The following is a 22,966-nucleotide window of genomic DNA, read 5'->3' on the forward strand; positions in this document are numbered from 1 at the left end:
CGATTTCTCTCAGAAAACGGGTCTCTTGTCACATGGATTAATAAATCGTTACAAGCTATCTACCTTTTTCTCGGCCTTCCAGATGCTAGAATTAAGGTAGGAACTGCTATAAGCACCGTGGGAAGATGTTCAGCTATAGAAAGCCTCTGCATGCTGAAGATGGAGTAAGATCACATGGGGCGTCAGTGTTCAGTGTTTGCTTGCACACTCCTGAGTCCCCCCCAAATGCAAAAACTTCCCCAAATTTTTATGTTAGTGTTTTCACCTTCCCGCTGAGAGATGGGGAATGGGGATGAGAAGCCCTTGCTTACTTGAGTTTGTTCTCTGTCAGCAATCTCATTTAACATTGGCATTCTTTCTGGAGACTTATTTTCCCTCTCCTCATGAGAGCCTCGTCTGTCTGCCCTCCAACCCCAACTCCTCCACCTTCTGGAGGGATCTGATCCAGGAAGGAAGCATTACTGATGTCAGTCAAGCCCCCCCCCCAGCCCCACCCAAATGATCTAAAATTTACAGGTTCCGTAAACACTATAAGTATTTCTGTTACATAGTCCCCTTCCCTTGGGAACACAAGCTGTCACTGACATTTCATAGGTATATGTATAAACAATATTGCAACTCCTTAGCCACAAATTTAAAAAAAAAATACACATTTCCAGAAGAGGTTTTTAGGAGTTTTCAGGAAACACGTTTGACAGCAAATCTCCTTAATTTTGAAAATCTTCATTCAGTCCTCATGATGTAAATATTTATGTCTTGCTGTGGAAGCATGAAATTGTTGGTTTGTAAGATATTTGACATTAAACCCAGAATTCTCAAACTGACAAGCTAAAGCCTTTGCATAAAGCCCTGTGTTTTTTATAGGAGCATGCTTGGAAATAAAGCAGACCAGCAGTTGAAAAGACAGTGTTGTCTTTAGAATACACCTCATGAGTCAGGCGGAGTTCATTTGCATGGAAAGTGTTCGATATTCTCCAAATGTAAAGAGTGGCAATATCATGTCGACCTTTTCTTTAAAAAAAAATGGTGAGGAAGACAAACAACGGATAGACTAATTAATTCCATACTCACAGCTGAGCGATACAGCTGGGGTCAGGGAATGGAAGCCTGGGATCAGACATCCCTGTAAAATCTCAGGGAAAGAAAAGCTCTGTAAATTCCAGAAAAAGAATTGAGACTTTTAAAGTTACTTTGCACTAATAAAATAGCCCAACAGCCTTTCCTGGCAGTGCCCGCCAGGCACAGAAACCAGAAGACTCCAAGGCGTTTGAAATGAGTGGGATCTGTAATGAAGAACTAATAGGAACTGCTGGCAGTTCTGAATCACACAGCGCATGGTTAGTGTTCCCTTGCCCTGCAGCTGCCAGCTAATTGTAAGCTGCTTGAGGAAACAAGATTCGCTTGTCTGGGGAGGTGAAGGTTGCCAGGATATATACACGCAGAGCCATCATTGCATTTCTCAGGTTACCTGTGCGCAGGAAGACAATTATCAAAAAATAACCATGTTTACATATTCAATTTCAGAAGGATACTTTCTCTTTTTAAACTACAAGTTACAATGATTAAAAAAAAGAAGGCCCCATGGATTCCAGTGACTAGTTTAAATGCGTATGTTCAAGAGTTACTTTTCTCTTTGTGTTCCCAGCCAGTGGCTATATGCACAGGCGTGTGTTGCTGTTCTGTTTGGTTTATATGCATGTTTTCCGTGCTTTAGGAATCTTCCCAATTGCGGTGATTTCCATCTGGTTTGAGATGGTGGCCTATCTCAGGAAGGGGAAAGAGTCCAAGAAAGAAAGGCTGGGAAGCCTGGAACCAAGTGTTGGTTATCTGTTAGCTGTTCCAACCTTTTCTATTTTCTCCTGCCTGCAAATCTAAGTAGCACTGAGATCAATACTATTGACTCCATCCAGAGTGGTAGGAATGTTTCCTTGCTTTGTATAGCAGTTCCTTCCTGGAACTAGTAGAGCCAGGTCTTTCTTGGGTAGTGGAAAGTGGATGTCAGTGGAAGGGAACGGACGCCCACAGTGTGTATGGCTGCTGGGGACAGGCTCTTCCTCTCTTGTTCATGGCTTTGAGCATTTGTGTTGGGATGTGCTGTTCCAGATACCCACAACACACATGCACAAGAGGTGCTCAGACCCAGAGAAATTCTGTGCCAATAGGAAATAGACACATTTGTCATAAGCAATCAAGTTCCCTAACAATTGCTCTGCTATGTTTTTATCCAGAAACAAGTTCATGGCATCACTAGGGGGGAATATTCTAGAAACTTGCCTCTGTTATGACAACGGCAATGACTGAGAGAGTTCTGTGTATTCATTCATGTGTCTATACATCAACTTAATTTTTTTCTTTATGAAACTAAATTGGGTATTAAGAGATGGATTTGCACATAGTTAATTGAATGAAACTCCCGGGTTACTGGATTCATTTTCTTTCTGCTCATAGGTAATTCAGGAAATGCAATGGTGGCACTTTGTGCCAGACAGTGCAGATTTCTCTCCAGTGAGTGTGATGGATTTGAAGCTCTGGCAACAGTGTTCTAAGCTTACTGGCATTTCCTTGATTGTAATTCTCACATTTGGCTTCTACTAAACGTATTTGTCTTTCTGACAGTTTTGATATCTTCTCAGCTGTCTTCAGTCAAGTCAGCAAATTAGATATCTATGAGTCTTATTAGTAATACATTTTTGCTCCATTAGGAAACATGAAAAGTGATCCATTTCTCTTGACAGCTTATCTCCATCAGAAGTCACTCTAACGCTGAAGGGTATCTCCCGGGACCCTACTGAGGAAATTTTAGAGATCTCCCCTTTCTAACATGGTTTTAAGAGTGTTACTAATAAGTGGATAGTACTCCCCACACAGACACAATATATAACAGTGGCCTGGAGTTTGGGTCTCTGCTCAATGCTGCACAGCTCACAACCCTTTTCTAACTCCAGCTCCAGGGGACCCAGAGCTCTTTTCCGGACTCTGCGGCTACCCAGGTGCTTGTATGCATACACTTACATCACTACACACATACTCATAAGTAAAAAGAAACATAGAATCATAATAAATCATAGAAGAATCATACAACGGGTGACATAGCTGTGCCTGTGGCCAGGTTGGTGTGTGGATTTTCTGTGATAAATTCAAATGTTTCTCTTTGCATTCTCCCATCTCTTTCAGCTGTTTGAGCCCACAGAATGTGGGAATGGGTACGTAGAGGCCGGGGAGGAATGCGACTGTGGTTTCCATGTGGTAAGTATAAGAGACCATCTCTACTCTCAGTGCGGGCCTTCCTCTGAGTTAACAAGAACAGTAGTGAGCAGCCATCATTCGTCATGGGGTCCTTGCCTTCTTCTTTCCTTTTTCCCCACCACTTTGATCAATGCTTCATCCTAGCTCAGACACATAAGGATGAGCTATGTTGTTGTACGGCCTTGTCTGAAAAGCCTAATGGATTGTTCTAATCAAATTCCTGACCTTTAAAAAGTTACTTCAGGGCTCATACTCATCTCAGGCACCTTCTACAGAATCATCAACATTTTCCCAGGCTGTGTGGTTTTTTTTTTCCTTCATAAAACTAAACCTGGGCATTAAGAATATGATAGAGTTACAGAGGTGTGGGTGTTGGGCCGGGGTCTGGTAAGGAGTCATCATACTTGTGGGAGGTCAGTCAGCTGAGGCGTGTGGCTGGGCTCTGTCTTCATTTAAAGTGATTTCCTCCTTTTCAATGCTAGTGTACTGTCTGTAGAAGTCTTGTTATGTGGTGCATAAGCTACACGTGGAGGGGGTGCTGGATGGGCAGTGGCCTTGTCCTGCTTTTACTCAGAGAAGTGTTTTCTCTAGGAATGCTACGGAGTTTGCTGTAAGAAATGCTCACTCTCCAATGGGGCCCACTGCAGTGACGGCCCCTGCTGCAACGGCACCTCATGTCTTGTGAGTCCGCTGGAAGTTTCATCTTTCTTCCCATTCATTGACAATTTACCCAACCATCTCAAGAGGTCTGCTGAGGTTTTGAGTGACTTGACACACATTTATGCGTGTTAGTCCAGCGGCGCTGTAGAATCAGTAATTCTACCCAACTTCTGAGGCTCACAGCGTTTCATCTGTTAGTCTGCACGCCCTCCCCTCCCAGGCTTCCTCTAGAGGGTGTACTTGTGCATCCTCCAAACTAAATAAGTTGTCCTAGTAGCCCAGGCGAGCAGATCAAATTGTCAGACAGAAGGGAACAATTCAGTAGGTCTTTTAAATAGTAAAATCTGCCTCTGCCTTTCGTTCTCCAAACCTGATGCTACTTAGTTCTAGACCCACAGTAGAAACACCAGTGCTACAGCACCCATTCACTTTCTGAATTCTTTGTAAAGTCAAGAAAGCCAGATGAAAAAGTATTTACCTATGTTTGCAAGCGTGCGTGTGTGTGTGTGTGTGTGTGTGTGTGTGTGTGTGCAGAGTCTTTCACCTACACTGACTTGCTAGTTACTTTTGAAAAATCATTTTAATACTTCTTTTTCTCAGATGGCAGATCCATGACATTTCTGATAAGTATAAAATTTATGAGATTTTATTACATTTTTTCAATATCAGGGGAGGTTTCACATCATGATATTATAGAAGATTTCAGCTTAGTTTGTGGCTGCTTCACATTACCCGCCAAATGATATATTGCTTGAGGCTAATTAAGACTTCATATTTGCCCAGCCTTTGGCAGACAAACAAATGTTCTGTTTATCATAGGCAGTCATGGACGCCACTGAAGGTGATTTATACGGATTCATATGGATTGTAATTTTGTTGGGTGTATTTATGTAAAACAAGATTAATACTAAGCTAGTGGACAGATTAGTGATGGTTTGATATACATATCAGTCCTTCAGGGAAATCTTAAATATTTAATGATGGTATTTTGTTCCTTCATGTTAAGCTAAACCAGTGTTTCTTCTCTATATAATTTTCATTGCACTGTTTTCTTAACACGTGGAGACAGTGGGTTTCATAGTCTTTACCCAGTGGTTTGATGCTCTTTAGTGTAGGGCAAGCATCTGAGCCTCATTTCTTTCTTCTTTTTATGTTTGTTTTGTATTTTGAGACAGGGTTTCTCTGTGGCTTTGGAGCCTATCCTGGCACGTGCTCTGTAGACCAGGCTAACCTTGAACTCACATAGATCCATCTGTCTCTGCCTCTCAAGTGCTGGGATTAAAGGCGTGTGCCACCACTGCCCAGCCTGAGCCTCTTTTCTAACCTGCAATGATTTTACTAAGTTGCGAGACAGGTGGGTGATGATTATGATGAAGCGTAGAACTGTTGGTGGTTATAAGAATGCAGCCTTTTGGAAAGTCAGTTAACACCAGCTCCTAATGTTGGGTTTTGATTTTTAGTTTCAGTCACGAGGGTATGAATGTCGGGATGCCGTAAACAGCTGTGATATCACTGAATACTGCACTGGAGACTCTGGCCAGGTATGGAAACTTTCAGCTCCTGTATTGTGTAACACACATTTTAATTCCTTTGATAAAGACTACATGCGTGAACTCGTTTTGGTTTCTTTATTTAGCTTTGTTCTCCAGATATTTCTAGCTCTTTACACCTATTACTTCAGGAAGTTTGGTACAGTGTTTTGGGATTTTCATCTCCCTTTTTTTCCCTGAATGTCCCCTTCATATATATCTTTAAATGATTTAGACTCAACTCTTAACCCTTTTCCTCTAGGCTCCCGCATTTTACATGCTGTTGTCAAGTATTTTGAACACATTTTTTAAAAACAAATTTTGGAAGGCAGCTGATACAGGAGACCAAGAGCAAGCAGAGCTTCTAACTTACTGTCTCTCCCACTGTCCCCATGCATAGTCCTGCTACTGAACCTCTGTGTTTGACACGATTTTGGCCCATTAAAATGATTATAGCTCTGTAATTAATAGTGACTTCTTGAATCCTTCATTGTATAATTTTTGTGCTTTTTATTGATAACATGCTATTCCACGTCCTTATTTGCCATTCAAATGAACATCTGTGGAGTTACTTGCCAAGAACTGCTATAAATGCCAGAACAGGGAAGGGAACATGATTGTCCAGTCCTTGCTCTAGTGAAATTTGGTTTTTGTTGTGTGTAGAAAGATTAGCAAGTTAAATATATATACATATATATATGTATAAATGTATACATATATAATAAGGTTCTGTGTGAAGAAGAGTGTGGAAGGATATTATGTTGGGTCAATCAAATGAGCCTTCCTGGAGGAGATGGTACTGAAGTTGCTGTGGAAGGAATTAGTGTGCAGACAGTCACTGCAGAGGCATGGCTTCTTCAGGAAGTGGAATAAAAGCAGACAAAGCTTGAGGATAGTAGAAGAAGTTTCAAAAGAATTTCAATGTTCTACAGATTTAACCAATACCTAGCAACAAACCCAACCCTAAACAAAGTACTAGAAGGAAAACTCCAACCCAAGGAGGTTAGCTATATCCACAAAAACACAGACAATAGATGATCTCACAGAGGCAATTCCCAAAGAAGGGGAAGACACACAAAATAACATCACCAACAGTGAAAATTAAATAACAGGAACTAGCAATCACTGGTGATTAATAACCCCTAATATAAATGGACTCAACTCACCTATAAAAAGACACAGCCTAGCAGATTGGATATGAAAACAGAATCCATACTTCTACTACATACAAGAAACATACCTCAACATCAAAGACAAGCATCAACTCAGAGTAAAAGGTTGGAAAAAATTTTCTAATCAAATGGACCTAAGAAACAAGCTGGTGTAACTATCTTAATAACTAACAAAATAGACATCAAGCTAAAATCGATCAAAAGAGACCAAGAAAAACATTTCATATATGGCACAGAAAAAAAATCCTTCAACACTGAACATCTATGCCCCAAATACAATGGCACCTTCATATGTAAACGAAACACTGCTAAAGCTTAAATCACACATTAAACCCCACACGTTAACAGTGGGAAACTTCAGCACCCAACTCTCACCACTGGACAGGTCTGTCAGACAGAAAATTAATAGAGAAATAAGGGAATTAACAGATGTTATGAATCAAATGACTTAACAGACACTATGAAATATTCCATCCAAACATAAAAGAATATACCTTCTTTTCAGCACCTCATGGAACCTTCTAAAAAACTGAGCCATATTAGGTAACAAAGCAAACCTCAACAGATATATAAAAAAAATTGAAATAACCTCATTATCTTATTGGATCACAGTGGCTTAAAATTAGAATTCAACAGTAACACTAATTTCAGAAAGCCCACAAACATATGGGAATTAAACAATGCTGCCCAAATCACCAATTGATCAAGGAAGAAAGAAAGAAAGAAATTAAAGACTTCCTAAAATTCAGCAAAAATGATCACACAACATACCTAAATTTATGGGACACAGTGAAAGCAGTGTTAAGAGGGAAGTTTATAGCACTAAATGCCTACATAAAGAAGCTGAAGAAATCCCACACTAGTGAGTTAACTAAGCACCTGAAAGCTCTAGAACAAAAAGAAAGCAAACTCACCCAGAAATACTAGATGGTAAGTAATAATCAAATTGAAAGCTGAAATCAACACAATGGAGACAAAGAAAATAATACAAAGAATCAATGAGACAAAAAGTTGTTTCTTCAAGAAAATCAACAAAATAGACAAACCTTTATCCAAACTAAAGGCAGAGAGAAAATATCCAAATTAACAAAATCAAAATGAAAAGGGGGACAAAACCGAAGACACTGAGGAAATCCAGAAAATCATCAGGTTATACTTCAAAAACTTATACTTCACAGAATTGGAAAACTTAAAGGAAATGGACAATTTTCTGGATAAATATTACTTACCAAAATTAAATCAAGACCAGATAAGCAAATTAGATAGACCTGTAACCTGAAATAATCACACAGAAACTACATTATTTAAGTTATTGCTTGGCCCATTAGCTCTAGCTTATTATTGGCTACCTCTTACATCTTAATTTAACCCATTTCCATTAATCTGTGTATCACCGTGTCGCTCTGGCTTACCAGCTAAAGTTCTGGTGTCTGTCTCTGGCGGGGCTACATGGCTTCTCTCTAACTCTACCTCCTTACTCCCAGCATTCAGTTTAGTTTTCCCTGCCTATCTAAGTTCTGCCCTATCAACAGGCCATATCAGTTTTCTTTATTCATTAATGGTCACCGCAGCATACAGAGGGGACTCCCACAACATTTCCCCTTTTCTGTTTAAATAAAAAGAAAGGTTTTGGCTTTAACACAGAAAAATTACATGTAACAAAACAGTTACTAAGCAAGAATTACAGTTATAATATTTATATCTACTTTATGTTTTATCATAACTAAGGAAAACTATAAATATAAATTCTTCAACTCTATCAACGACACCAGAAGGATATAATATTACCTAAGTAAACAGCAAGTATATTGTAAGCAAATTCCAAAATTCTAGAAACTATATTATTTAAATTACTGCTCTGCCCATTAGCTCTAGCTTCTTATCGGCTAACTCTTGCATATTAATTTAACCCATCTCTATTAATCTGTGTATCACCATGTGGCTGTGGCTTACTGGCTAAAGTTCTGTCTCTGGTGGGGCTCCATGGCTCCTCTCTGACTCCACCTCCTTACTCCCAGCATTCAGTTCTGTCTTCCCCACCTATCTAAGTTCTGCCCTATCAACAAGTCAAGGCAGTTTTCTTTATTCATTAATGGTCATCACAGCACACAAAGGGGAGTCCCACATCAAACAGTCATCAAAAGTCTCCCAACCAAAAGAAGCCCAGGACCAGATGATTTCAGCACAGAATTCTACAAGATTTTCAGAGAACTGTTACCTCCTCAAATTATTCCACACAATAGAAATTGAAGGTACATTGCCAAAATCTTTTTTTGAGGCTACAATTACCTGATATCAAAACCACACAAAGACATTACTAAGAAAGAAAATTGCAAACCAATGAAAATGCTCAGCATCCTTAGCCATAGAGAAATGCACATCAAAACAACTTCAAGATTCCATTTTACACCTGTCAGAATGGCCAAGATCAAAAACATTGATGACTGCTTATGCTGGAGAGGATGTGGGGTAAAAGGAACACTCCTCTATGGCTGGTGGAAGTGCAAACTGGTACAACCACTTTGGAAATCAGTATGGTGAATTTTCAGAAAATTAGGAAACAACCTACCTCAATACCCAGCAATACCACTTTTGGGTATATACCCAAAGGATGCTCAATCATACCACAAGGACATGTACTCAACTATGTTCATAGCAGCACTGTTTGTCATAGCTAGAAACTGGAAACAACCTAAATGCCCTTCGACCAAAGAATGGATAAAGAAATTATAGTACATTTACACAATGGAGTACCACACAGCAGGAAAAAAAAGAATGACATCAAGAAATTGGCAGGCAAATGGATGAATTTAGAAAACATCATATTGAGTGAGGTAGCCCAGACCCAGAAAGACAAATATCATATATACTCACTCATAAGTGGATTTTAGATAGAAAGCAAAGAAATCCAGCCTACAGTTCACAACCCCAGAGAACCTGGACAACAATGAGGACCCTAAGAGAAACATACATAATCTACATGGGAAATAGAAAAAGACATGATCTCCTGAGCATGGGGACCATGGGAAAGAGTAGATGGGGGAGGGGGGGAGGAAGGGAGGGAAACAGAGAAAAATAGATAGCCCAATAAAAACAATTTAAAAAAGAATATCAGGGTTCTGGCCAGCAGGGCCTGTGCGCCCCAGAAAGGACCTGAGGTCTCGTTTGACCTTCATTTTCTTTCTGATTTGTCTTCCCAAGGCTCTCCTGTGCTATCGTGTTGTTTTATTGTCACGTGATGCAAATATATCATTTGATTGTTATCCAGAGGTAACCAATTAGATTTTCTGTTTTTTCATTGTTTTGTCAGTATGGAAGACCTCTATGTATTTGTAGGACTATCTCTCAAGTAGGGTTATCTCTTTAGGTTAAGTCCGAGGACTGGACTTAACCGCTGTAAGATACAGTGGCTTCCACTGGGATCACAACGAATATAGAACAATTTGATGTCAAAAGTTCATACTATAAAAAATGAAAATGACCAGCTAGAGATAACCATACCTTAATACAAGGACCACATGTGTCTCTTAATAGATCCTGGTTCGGATTGTAGTAACAGGTTACTGACACAGTTGGCTCCAGGGTGACTTTCTGCAGAGGCCAGCCCTTCCACAGCCTGGCAAGGCGGTGGGCAATGCTTGTTTCCTAACCATATTACACTTTCTGGCTCAGAATGTCTAATTATTATTTGCCAACGTATCAGTCAATCATTCCAGTGGTGGGGGAGCAGAGAATTGACACTGTACTGAGTTTTATTTGCTCAAAGGGAACATGGGAAGAGAGAAAGAAAATATGCTAGCTAACCTTTAAAAAGGTCTTCATATTATTACCTGTGGCTCTGTTAATTATATATAGCAAATGGAAATATGTCCTGACTCTTTTTATGTGTGTGTCCTTCTTACACCTCTATCTCTCATATATAGATGTGTTAGCAGACTCCTTTGTGTAATGACAGAGTACAAGAACTGTGGATTCTGTCTTTCACAAGTCTAACTATCCTGACATAGAATTTGACTTTGTTGTTAGTTTTATAGAATACTATCATTTTTTACAACTGCAATATATTCCCTTGGCTATCACCTTCAGTCTTTTTAGAGGTACAGGTTTCAATTTCAATCTTTAATTCCTGAATTGCCACAGAGTGTGCTGGAAATAAGGATTTTGCAATGAGGATATTGGGGCTGGCTAGTGATTCAGTCAATAAAGGGCTTCCCATGCAAGCCTGAGAGCATGGGTTTGCATCTCCAGCATCTTCATGAAAGCCAGAAGGAGTGGCACATGCCTGTAATCTCAGCACGGGAGGCAGACACAGGAGAATACCTTAGCAGCTAGTTTAGGTAATGGTGAGTTCCAGGTGAAGTGAGAGGTCCTGTCTCAAAACATACATGTGAAGTATGGTAAGAAGATACCCAATATCAACCTCTGATTTTCACAGGCACACATGGAGCCCAGTGTGCACATACGTAAGCACATGTGTGCATACATGCACGCACACACACACACACACCACAATTTACACTTGTACTGATACACTATACACACACCTCTACACACAAGTAGAATAAAATAGGGCCTCTTTGTTCAACCTATTTTATTGTCTAAGAAATGCAATTGTTTTTCTTTTTATCTCTTTTATTTTTGGTGGTGAAAATTGTACTGCTAAATTAATCTTTCAGTGAGTGGCACATTGGAATAGAATGCTATTTTTTTAGTAATTTTAAAATCTGATCATCAGAATGAGCCCAAAGTAGGTAGATGAAGTAGAAGGACATAAAAGCCATAATATTTTTTTCTGTTTTGTAAGGGACAAAGAATTTTAAATTTGTTGATACTCAGAGTTTTTATGAAAATAGAACCTTTGCATCCCTGAGAACCAATCCCTGTAGTGATGGGGCGAGCAGGCCTGCTTTACATCCCTCCTGGCTTCCTCACGGCTAGCCTTACACCCAAAATAACAACACGCAAATTGTATTCATTTAAGTACTGCCTGGCCTGTTATCTGTAGCTTCTTATTTGGCTAATTCTCACATCTTGATTAACCCATTTCTAATAATCTGTGTAGCACCACAAGGTTGGTGGCTTACCGGGAAAGATTCAGTATGTCTGACCTGGTGGCTGGCTCCATGAGATCTGACCTCACTTCCCTTCTTCCCAGCCTTCTGTTCTGTCTCCTCTGCTCACCTAATTTTCTGCCCTATCAAAAGGCCAAGGCAGTCTCTTTATTATCCAATGAAAGTAACACATAGACAGATGACCCTCCTCCATCAAATCCCTGAGAACCATGAGAAACAATGATATACCCTTATCTTTTTGATGCCATGTTTTTAATTCATTTTTATATTCACATTTACTTGTATCTCTGAATTCCTTTTTCTTTGTTTTAAAACATAACAAAATAAAATAGAATAAGATGAAACAAAAACCATCATATTGAACAATCCAAGCCAAGAAGAAACTAAAAGAGCTCCAGGAGACACAACATCGGAGGCCACCTGCTCACTTGTGTAGGCATCCTGCAGCAGCGCAAAGCTGAAAGCTGCAATCTACACACAGAGGACCTGGTGCAGACCCGTGTAGGCCCTGTGCTTGCTGCTTCAGCCTCTGAGTTCATGTGAGCTTTGCTCAGTTGTTAGGGGGCCTTGTTTTCCTGGTGTCCTCCAGCCCCTGTCTCCCCAACTCCTGCCTTCTTTTCTGTTGATTTTCCTGAGCTCTGAGGGGAGGGATTTGATGGCAGCACCTCATTTAGAGCTATGTTGAACCCCTTGTTTATTTTTCACTGCACAGTTTATGACAGAATAATCAATACTCGAGCAACTGAAAGAAATTCTTGGCAAACAATACAGTGGCATAGCAGAGATATTTGAAAGCTGTGGACTTGGTCCCTCCTTGCAAGCACCAGTAATCAGTGGGGGTATTCCACGATTTAAAATAAGCACCGTTGAAATGCTTCAGGTGAAGCTTGCTGCATGGCGTCCCAGGTGGGCCAGGGGTGCAGTGGTGGTCAGATTCCCCAGATTTACTCCGGGAAGAAAGTGTCCAGATTTGCTCATGTTCTGAACACCCTTAGAGGATGTGAGAAGAACAGGGTTCCCTGTTAAACATTTCAGTGATGAGCAACTGCCTTTAGTGATTTTTTTTTTGTTTGTGTTGTTTGTCTGTTTGTTCGAGGTAAGATGTTATTTTGCAGTTCAGGTTAGCCATGAGCATTCCATTGCTGCCTCCCGACTGTCTCAATTACTATCACTGTGACAGGGCCTTGACTTATAAAAGCCAAACTTAGCAATGGGGACCAAGAATTCAAATACATGTACCCATGGTGCCCTTCTCATTCAGACCACCGCAGCAGGTGTGCCCTGCCACACCTGTCTAACAACTGTCTTTTCTTAGCCTCAACTAAAAACAGATGGATTAGAAATTGGCTCACTTGTAGCTGTGACAGTTATAATGAGGACATTTTTTCCAGTAAACAATCTTCCTTTTTCCTCCTCTCCTCTCCTCTCCTCTCCTCTCCTCTCCTCTCCTCTCCTCTCCTCTCCTCTCCTCTCCTCTCTTCCTTCCTCTCCTCTTCCCTTCCCTTTCCCTTCTCTTCCCTTCCCTTCCCTTCCTTTTCTTTCCTTTCCTTTCTTTTCCTTTCAAGACATCATAAGAGTGACATGCCTATTCTAGAAAAGCCTCCCCCCCATTTCTATTTACAGTTGTGTACTGGTTTGAGGGTAAGTGAATAATTTATGAAAGCTGATTAATGAGATGATGATTGTATTCTGAGAGAATTCAGAGAGATAGAAGAGGCCACAGAAATCTCTGCTTTTGTAAAGTTTGCTCTAGTGTCAATCAATGCATCCCTGAGATACTCAGCACCAGGCCGAGGGAAAAGCTGTGGTGAATGAAACCGTAAGGGGCTCCAGCCTTTAGGAAGATATCAAATTGCCATTTTATTGCAACATGTCCTATAGTGTGTGGTAGCTCCCCGGGAACGCTGCATGAGTCCTTCATCTTTCTGTGGCAAGCTCAGTGCACAGCCCCATGTGTGCTACATTAAAGAACTCCATTTTACCACTATGGGGTATCCATTCATTTTCTTGGTCAGCTAGTAGTAATTGAGCACCCACCACATCCTGATGTTGCTTTGTGCAGCAGGAAACCAAACAGAAAATCCTGCCTGCATGGAGCCCATGTAGCTATGGGAACAAAAGTGAGCAAACAGGGGAAATGCATGGTTGGTCAGTTGGTGGCAGATGTGGTGGAGAAGGAAAATGTAGGCAATGGGGAACAGAGAATGCCAGCCTGGGAGGGCGCTGCCACTTTAAAGACCGTGGTTAGAGGAGGCTTTTGGGGAGGGTGATATTTGAGCCAACCCCCTAAGGAAGAGATGGAGTGAGCCCTGCAGTGATCGGGCAGTGGGCTGGCAGCATGCCTGGCTTAGCACACAGAGTCACATCAACTGTTGAGATAGTTGGGAATGGGGTCAGGGAAATAATGGGCTATGGATGGAAGGAGCAGATCACGTGGAACTTGAGAGCTATTGAAAACTTTTGAGCAGGCTACCAACATGGTTTAGTGTCTATGTTTTAAGGGATCTCTCTGGGATCAGTACAGGGAAGCGGGTGCAAGCAGGGAGGCATCCGTTGGAGATTACAGTCCAGGTTCTAATCGTGGCAGCCTAACCTGGGATTAAATGGTAGAAGTTGAGGAAAAGAGCTGATGTTTTGAAGTGAATCTGAGGATGTTGTGTGAGAGACAAAAAGACAAGTAGGGGGATACAGATGAAGAAGGATGGAGGCTCTGGATTGAGGCCGGAGACACTGTTAGGTTAAAAAGCCCCTTTCTGCGAAAGTGGGGAGCAAGAGGACCTCAGTGTGTCTCACTATGTTTTGAAGTCCTTGTCCAAACTCTTTCAACACGGTGGCACCTGCCTTTCCGTAAAAGTGTGACATCACTTATCCTGGATACCTGTTGGGGAAAATGAAGTGCACTTGAAAATGGTGTGATAGATAATTTGGCTAAAACACAACCCAAATACCCCTACTTCCCCATAGATCATTCTAGTCCACGTCCGGTGTGAGAGGTCAGAGCTGCCGCAGCGGTACAGCACTTATGTTGGTGGCACCGTGGTTCGAGCCTGTTTCTCCTGTTTCTGTAAAGTGTCCCATAGGCACATGTCCCATTTCACATGCGGATTTGACGTTTACAAGAAGCTGCAAAAGGTCCTACAAATTAGTTCTTAATGTGTCCACTCCTGTGCAGCAAGCCGATTCATTCCCTTCGCCGCCCATTTTAGCCCCTTCTGCTTGTAACTCCTTGACAAGTGAACGTTATTTATTATCTGCCCATCTCCTGGTAAATAGAGAACCGTAAAAATGATTAACTGCATGGACTTTATTCATTTTAGTAATGATATAATTAAATTAAATAACCCATTAATGGAGTTTTATGTGCTTTTCTAAATGTTCCTAATTGTATATTTACTTTTCCTCTCATTATTATATTAAACATATTTTTCTGAAAGTATTTTATATGCTGTACATCAACTAAAATGATAATATTTTTTTCAGTGCCCACCAAATCTCCATAAACAAGATGGCTATGCCTGCAATCAAAATCAGGTATGCTAGGCTCTAAGTAAGATTTCAGTGTAATTTCAAAAGGATTAGTGCTATTTCTTCCCCCTTTTTGATAAGTGTAACTTTAGAGGGAAGTGGGGTGCTGCTTTATATTAGCTTTATTTCGTCTAAATATCACATATGTTTGATCAGTGACAAATTGTCCAGCTTGAAGGAAAAGAGAAAGAAATGTCATGGCTGCAGAAACTGGGGCTCCAATTTGCTGGGTTGTGACCATCCTTAAATAATTTCAGCCTATTTAGCAAAAAGACGACAATCTTCTATGAGACTTTTCTCAAGTCAGTACTATATCCCCAACCATTCACATAGAAGAGTGGCTAAAAGTCATTTTGGTATCATTTGCAGAATGGTACAAGTTTTTGTTCCCCATAAAAATTTAAGTTACAAGAATTATTTTACATTTAAAGAGCTGTTCTATTAAATGTACCCTGAGCTCTTAAATTTTAATATAGTTCCAGGATAGGCTCCAAAACCACAGAGAAACCCTGTCTCGAAAAACAAAAAAAATTAATATAGTGTATCTTACACTTCTTTAAAATGTTTGTGTTTCTTATTGGCCACTGTGAAAATACTTGAGGATGGAATGAAGAGAACTTTGTGTGACTCCCCCAGAGAGGGACCTTGTACTCAGAGTTTTGGGGGAAATGGCCCTGTGACCTGTGACTCACAACATACCTGCTTTTTCTCTCAGGGTCGCTGCTACAATGGGGAGTGCAAGACAAGGGACAACCAGTGTCAGTACATCTGGGGAACAAGTAGGTGGCATCCTCCTGCCTGGTGGCCATACAGTGTCCTCTTCACAGCTCTGTCTTCCAGCCTGGGACAGAGACTCCCAGCACGGAGTGCTGTGGAAGAATTCATGAGAGGCTTTTGGTTCAGTTCCCAGTCAACCTCAAAGAATGATGATGACACAGCAAAAACTATGGCAAACAGATACCCAAGTGAGATCTTGCCATGCGAACCAAAGTGTCTTTCGTTGGCCTTGGCCGTTATGGGATGTTACAGCTACCTGTGGCCGCAAGGCTGCATGCCACAGTGCGTAACCCAGCCGTTATCTGACCACTCACACAATCGCATGGCTTACTGTGTGCCCTGCTGGTTTGCCTGGGGAGAGGAGCGGACTTGGTTTTGTTTCTTGTTGATGTTGATTTGTTGTCATTCACTGTCCCGGTTAAAGTGATGACATGCAGGAATTTCCCTAGGAGCAGACAGGACCATGGTGACAAATCTCTGACACCTTACCTGAATGTGAATACACAGGTCTCTGGCTGACATTGGCAGTGACTCAGAACTGTTCAGTTCAGGAGAGCTGTATAAGAATTGCCTTACTTTGCTTTCTGATAAAAAAAAAAAAAACACTGAGAAGAATCATCTTGGGGAGGAAAAGATTTATTTGGCTTGTGTGTCCCAGTCATACTGAGTGAAGTTTGATCTGGGACTCAAGGCAGGAAGCTGGAGGAAGGAACTAAAGCAGATACCATAGAGGAGCGCTGCTTACAGGCTTGCTCCTTAAGACTGGCTCAGCCTGCTTCCTTACAAACCCAAAAGCACCTGCCCAGCATTGAGCAAGAAAATGCCCCTCCACTTGCTTACAGGCCAGTCTGATGGGGGCAGTTTTTCAATTGAACTCTCCTCTTTGGAGCTGCCTCTAGTTTGTGTCAAGTTGATAAAAACTGATCAGGATTGGAAGGACGAGAACTGAGACTCCCCAGCTGGCTGAGGCTGGATCTTCCATCTGGAAGAAAGTGCACAAAAGAGGTCCTGTGAGTGATTTCAGTGTTTGGCAGGTGTCATTCACACGTAAGGTTTGTACTCGGTGCTTCACGTAGATAATAAGGACATAACGTCTTCCTAAAATTTAAATATCAAAATTCAAGAGTTGATATAAAAATCAATCAGCAGAGCCAGGCACAATGGCTCACACTGCAATCTTAGCGTTTGGGATGTTGAGTCAGGACAGTGACTAGTAGCTCAAGGCCAGCTTGGTTAAAGAGCGAGGCTGTTAGCCTAAACAACCTCAGCGGCTGAGGCTTTTAAATGCATCTCCGAATATTAACATAAAATAGGATTAAGAAGGTTGGAGAGATGGCTCGGTGGTTAAGAGCACTGGTTGCTCTTCCACATGTCCCAGCACTAACATGGTGTCTAACAGCTGTCACTAACTCCATTTCCAGGGGATCTGATGCCCTCTTCTGGCCTCATCTGACACTGTATGCACATGGTATACAACTGTACATTTAAGCATGACACCCATAGACACCCCCCCACACACATGCTAAAATGAAACAGGATTAAGAATACATATTCGTTTACTGTGTGTGGTGGTGTTCTTGTTGCTGTTAGTGATTTTCCTCACTGGTCACCTTTAAACTCGCCAGCGAGATCTGGCCAGAGAGTTCTCATACCCCAGACAGTGCCGTGCTGGAGCAGTTTTGCGCTAGCCCACAAAAGCAGCTGAATTTTGGAGGTTTTGATAAGCCAGGGAACGGCACATCCACGGCTTGAAGTCAGCCCTTGAATGTTTTCACCGTAGGAGCTGGCAATCAAGAGTCCCTTCTCTGCCTGTTTCCGAGAGGCAGTTAGTTGACGGACACTTTGTGGCAGCCCACTGAGTGTGAGTAGCCCAGAGAAGTAAAATGTGTTTTCTTCTCTCACCCATCTCTGGTAGAGGCTGCAGGGTCAGACAAGTTCTGCTATGAGAAGCTGAACACGGAAGGCACTGAGAAGGGCAACTGTGGCAAAGATGGAGACCGGTGGATCCAATGCAGCAAACAGTGAGTGAGCACCCTGGGGCATAGCAACCGCTGGAGCATAGCAACCGCACTCCCAGGCTGAGGCAAGCACAAAGTGGACAGAAAATAGGGAGCTGTGGATGCAATGGTTGCAACGTACCTGTATGAAACTGACAGAAGATGAATTATACATTGCATCCACCACTCCCGTATTTTTTAAGTAGATAAATGTGAAAAGAAGAGGAAAACATGAACTATACAGCTGTGGACATTCTTGTCCATACAGCCCCGTGTAAATCACGTCCGTCTCTCTAGGGCATGTACCTAGCGAGCCGGTTGCTAGGTCACGGATGCATGTTTTCATTGTCAGCAGATGATATCAGTTGTTTCCTAAAAACGTTTGTGCTCTAGGAAACCCCTCCAGAATATATGCTGCTTTCGCCAATACTTCATCTTATCAGATTTTTTTTTAAACTGTATCAGTTCTTGTGTCTGTGGACAGCTATCTTGGCACGGCTTTAGTTTGCCTTTCTCGCGTTATGAGTGGAATGTAGCTCATTTCCACACAGGTTTCCTTTCTGGTGATGTGGCACTTCACTGCGTGCCGTCATCCTGTATGAGTCATTGTTTATGAGCAGCTTAGGCTGGAGGTGGAAGTGTCCTCACAGCAGCAGGTGAGTCATTTAATAACGCCACCAAAGATCTGGAGGATGTCTTCCCTTCCGCTGTGCCATCTTTATTATGTTGACTTTTAAATTCTTGCACTCGTGAACCCATGGTTGCAAGATGTAGAAAGCACACATTCACAGGTTGATCATCTGTCTCCTGTTGTCTGCAAGTGCCATCCTTCGAGCCCTCCGATCTGGCTGTGCTGTCGTCAGTTTGGAGTGGAGAGGAGGGGTGTGTAGGACCGTGGATGTAGGGACAGGAGTGCTGCTTCTGGCTGAGAACATCCTCGGCCTTTCTTTTCAAGGGTGCGCACTTCATGAGTGAAGCTGTCCCCTGCTCAAGGAGGGTCCTAGCTAAGTTAGAGGGCCCGAGGGCTTTTATTCCGCAGTGGAGAGAGTGCCGAGAGATTTCAGGAGTGGAGATGATCGGGCTCAACAGTAACTGCCTGCCTGGCATCTGCAAGGCTGTGGGGTTTGCTTCCCAGAGCCACACAATGAGAGGGCTAATGGACATGCAGTGAGGCCTGTGGGTTTTGAGCCAGACTCTTCCTGTCTTCTGCCTTCTGAAACCCATGCAGTGACGTGTTCTGTGGATTTTTACTCTGCACCAATCTTACCCGAGCGCCGAGGATTGGTCAGCTTCAAGGAGAGATCATCCCGACGTCCTTCTACCATCAAGGCAGAGTGATTGACTGCAGGTAACATGTCGGGCGAACTGATCACAGTTTCAAACAAGCAAAATTTGGAAACATCAACAATCTAACGTTTTATCCCAAGGATGAAACCCAGGACTAAGGATGGAGTTTACTTATGTTTCATTTGTACCTTACACTACAGACTGAAGGAAATTTTTATGGTTCTGCATCTGTTTTATTAGCATAGTAACCGTGTATGTTAACAGAGCTTACTGAATCCCTCCACACAGGGCTACAGGATGGATCCACTATGTCTACCCCACACTGCATAGTCTCTGACCCTACTCTTCACTGCTCCACTGCTCAGAGAACATTTACAAGTTCATCCATGTGTGAGACGGCGTGTCGCACCTGTCTTTCAGTGTGCAATGTAGTTCCCATACATTCTAAAAATGACAGCCATTCTTCTCCATGGCTAAGTGGGAGTCTGCTCTGTATGCACCGTATCTCCTACGTCCATTTCTGCTGATAGGTTGGTTGATTCTGCCGCCTGGCGTTTGTGATAATGCCGCGGTAAACACAAGGTCGAGCTACCTAGTATTTTAAAGAACCCCCATTCTGTTTTGTTGAAGGCTGTACACCCACTCTTACTATAATCAATTTCTTTTTTCTCTTTACTCTAGCCGGTGTTTGTAATTTTTTTATGGAGGCTGCATTAAGTAAATTGAGATGGCATCTTACTGCACTTTGAATCGCACTTCCCTGAATCATGTTGGGCTTTCTTGTAATTATTGGCCATTTAGATTTCTTATTTTGAGCAGTGGTTTTTACCCAGTACCTTCGCTGTCCCTGCATTTTAAGTGCGGCTGTGTTTTAGCTGGACTTTTCCAATCATGGCATCCTGCCAGTACTCAGATTTTGGAACATTTCAGAGAGTTTTGGGTTAGGAACACTCAACCTGGGCTCATTTTACCTCTGGATAAATCTTTGGAGCACAGGAGTGTAACACTCTTTGAACACTGTGTGTTTTATTTTTTACTCTGTATTTTATGTTGCGTGTGTCTGGTTTAGATGACGACCTAACAGGCACCAAATCACATAAAGAAAATAGTTATTAAAATATAGTTTATTGATGTTAGAAAAAATACCCCCCACACCTCCTACATAGCATCTACCCCTTCACTTTCCTGAGACTCCGAAACCATTTTTTTTTTCTAGGAGTGAATGATTATTGGAAATTATCGAAGAGTAATTATGCACAATTGGATAATGTCTTGATCAGATAACTGCTATTTTTCCATCTTGCTAAATGACTCTGAGGTAATTCTAATGAGGCCTTAGACAGTAAGCTCGTCCATGGAATAATCTGTGGTATTATATTTAGTACCCTCCACGTACACAAGCCCTCTTTCTATGTATACATTCTCACATGTTTTTTAATAACCTTCTTAAATTAGATGGTTATATTGCAAGCTGCCATATTTGTAGACTATTCAGCAAGACTCTCTGGTAGTAATTGTGCCATTAATTATCATTCAAACTCTAACTGCCCCTCACTTTGAAACATAAGAAGGATACATTAGTAAAGAAGACTTTGTCCAGCTTTATCTTTTTAATTGTGATAGCTAAATCCCTTGGGGGTAATAACAATTTTCAAATGCCTTATTTTGCCGTTTCTGCTTGCCCTTATTTCCCTCCCATCCTGCCTTTCCCTACAACGCCTTGGAGAACCAAGCATTTCTTCTTCTCTTTTTACACGAATGCCTTCATTTAGCCTTAATATTGGAAACAATGGAAGAGTCAGAAGGCTTCCTGCCAATAATAGTTTTTCCTGGGGATGTCTGCTATTTATTGATGATAAAAGGTAGCTTCTTTCTGGCGCTCTTCTTAGGTGGGAAGCAGAGATAGTCTTGAACAACGCTGTGAGTTGTAACAGTCTCCTCTGTTTCGTGAATGGCGAGTCTTGTAGGCGCTGGCACAGGACTGTGGGTGTGGTGTCTATGTTCATGTGGGTCTCTCTCTGCTTCCAGTGGTGCTCATGTGGTTTTAGATGACAATACAGATGTGGGCTACGTAGAAGATGGGACTCCATGTGGTCCATCCATGATGTGCTTAGACCGGAAGTGCCTACAGATTCAAGCCCTGAATATGAGCAGCTGCCCACTTGACTCCAAGGGCAAAGTCTGTTCAGGCCATGGGGTAAGTAGACATCCGTGTCACAGTTTGACTCTTCCTCAGCTCACAGTGACAGGTCCTGGAACTAGCTCTGTAGACCAGGCTGGTCTCGAACTCACAGAGATCCGCCTGCCTCTGCCTCCCGAGTGCTGGGATTAAAGGCGTGTGCCACCATCGCCCGGCTCAGGACAGTCATTTCTTACTGAGGCAGTGGACAAATTCTATTCCCCAACTGTCGTCATTTTCTCAGTAGCTTTATCTGCTAAAGTCATTATTTATAAATTAATTTGATTTTATTTTGTTATTTCTCATATCATTATTGATTATTTGTTTTGACCATGTTCCCCAAATGTAACTGGACATCTATGTTAGTCAATAGTCTGTAGAAAAATGCCATAAATCTTCTATCTGCTCACCTATTTATGTATCTATCCTCTATCTGTCTAAGAAGATTTATTATGAATATTATCACATGATTATGGAGGCTGTGATGTCCCACTGTTGCTGCTTATCAAATGGAGATCTTGTCCATTCTTGGTATGATTCATTCTGAGTCTGCTGACATGAGCCGAGGGTGCACACCCGAGGTTTAGGGCTGGAGAAGATGAAGGAAGGAAAGAGGTTGAACTCCATTTCCTCCTCTTTGTGAGCTCTGCTCAGTGCCTGTTGGTAGTGCAATCAGCTCCGCGGATTTCACCCATTCAGATGTTGCTCTCGTCTGGAAATGCTTTCATGGACACATCCAGAAACGATGCTCAATTGGGCACCCCACAGCCCAGTTAACTTAGCACACGAAATTAGCCATCATGACATCTTAGAAGTTGGGAGAAAATCAATGTGGTTGCTAAGGGACTGGAGGCTCTGTGTCCGTATTTTTTAATAGCACAAAACAAGATAAGTCATATTAGTGATTGACTTTCATCTCGGGTCACACTGACAGGAGAACCTGTCACAGATGGTTCCAGACTTCTAAAGATGTCCAGTTATGCTTGGGCTGTCCTCATCCCCCCCAACCCCCACCCCTGGAAAATGACGCTGTCCATATTGAAACCTGTGCATAGCTTTAATTCTGTGTCTAAAGTGTTTGAGAATGTTGCCTTTCCTGGAAAAACCGAAGTTTAATAATGATAATAATAGTACTTAAATTATAACAGTGATTTATATTGGACTTAGTGAAATTAAAGCGTTTCAAAATTTATATAGACTTCAGAAATCAGAAAAATGGGGGCAAAGAAATAGAGCAATAATAAAAAAAGGGGGGGTCTGGAATGAAGGTCAGAAAAACCCAACGTTGAGAGATAGGCAGGTGAGGCTGAGCAGAGGCAGAGTCAGGTGGACAGGCTCACGAAGCCCCTCTTGTGGTGATGCTTGGCTGAGCACGCTCACAGGGAGGCCGTGTAGCAGCTGGCTGATGTGACTGAATACCTGACATAAACGATTTCAGAGAGCAGAGGGTGGCTTGGGTCATGGTTTAAAGGCCACGGTCCAGCGTTATATGAAGGGCAGACACCCAAAGCTTATTCTGCAC

General features: G+C 42.0%; 1 protein-coding gene across 3 annotated transcripts in view; it reads left to right on the top strand.

The window, feature by feature from the left end:
* The window catches only part of Adam23 (ADAM metallopeptidase domain 23), a 161,999-nt gene that overhangs the window by 114,920 nt on the left and 24,113 nt on the right, over positions 1 to 22,966 (top strand). For all 3 annotated transcript variants that reach the window (XM_075952037.1, XM_075952038.1, XM_075952039.1), the window contains exons 16-23: positions 3,175 to 3,246; positions 3,838 to 3,927; positions 5,367 to 5,447; positions 15,160 to 15,210; positions 15,920 to 15,983; positions 17,897 to 18,002; positions 19,207 to 19,326; positions 21,294 to 21,462. In XM_075952037.1, coding sequence (XP_075808152.1) covers positions 3,175 to 3,246; positions 3,838 to 3,927; positions 5,367 to 5,447; positions 15,160 to 15,210; positions 15,920 to 15,983; positions 17,897 to 18,002; positions 19,207 to 19,326; positions 21,294 to 21,462 — 753 coding nt within the window. The remainder of the gene's footprint in view (positions 1 to 3,174; positions 3,247 to 3,837; positions 3,928 to 5,366; positions 5,448 to 15,159; positions 15,211 to 15,919; positions 15,984 to 17,896; positions 18,003 to 19,206; positions 19,327 to 21,293; positions 21,463 to 22,966) is intronic.

The sequence above is a fragment of the Microtus pennsylvanicus genome, chromosome 17 (genome assembly GCF_037038515.1).
Source record: "Microtus pennsylvanicus isolate mMicPen1 chromosome 17, mMicPen1.hap1, whole genome shotgun sequence".
Taxonomy (NCBI): domain Eukaryota; kingdom Metazoa; phylum Chordata; class Mammalia; order Rodentia; family Cricetidae; genus Microtus; species Microtus pennsylvanicus.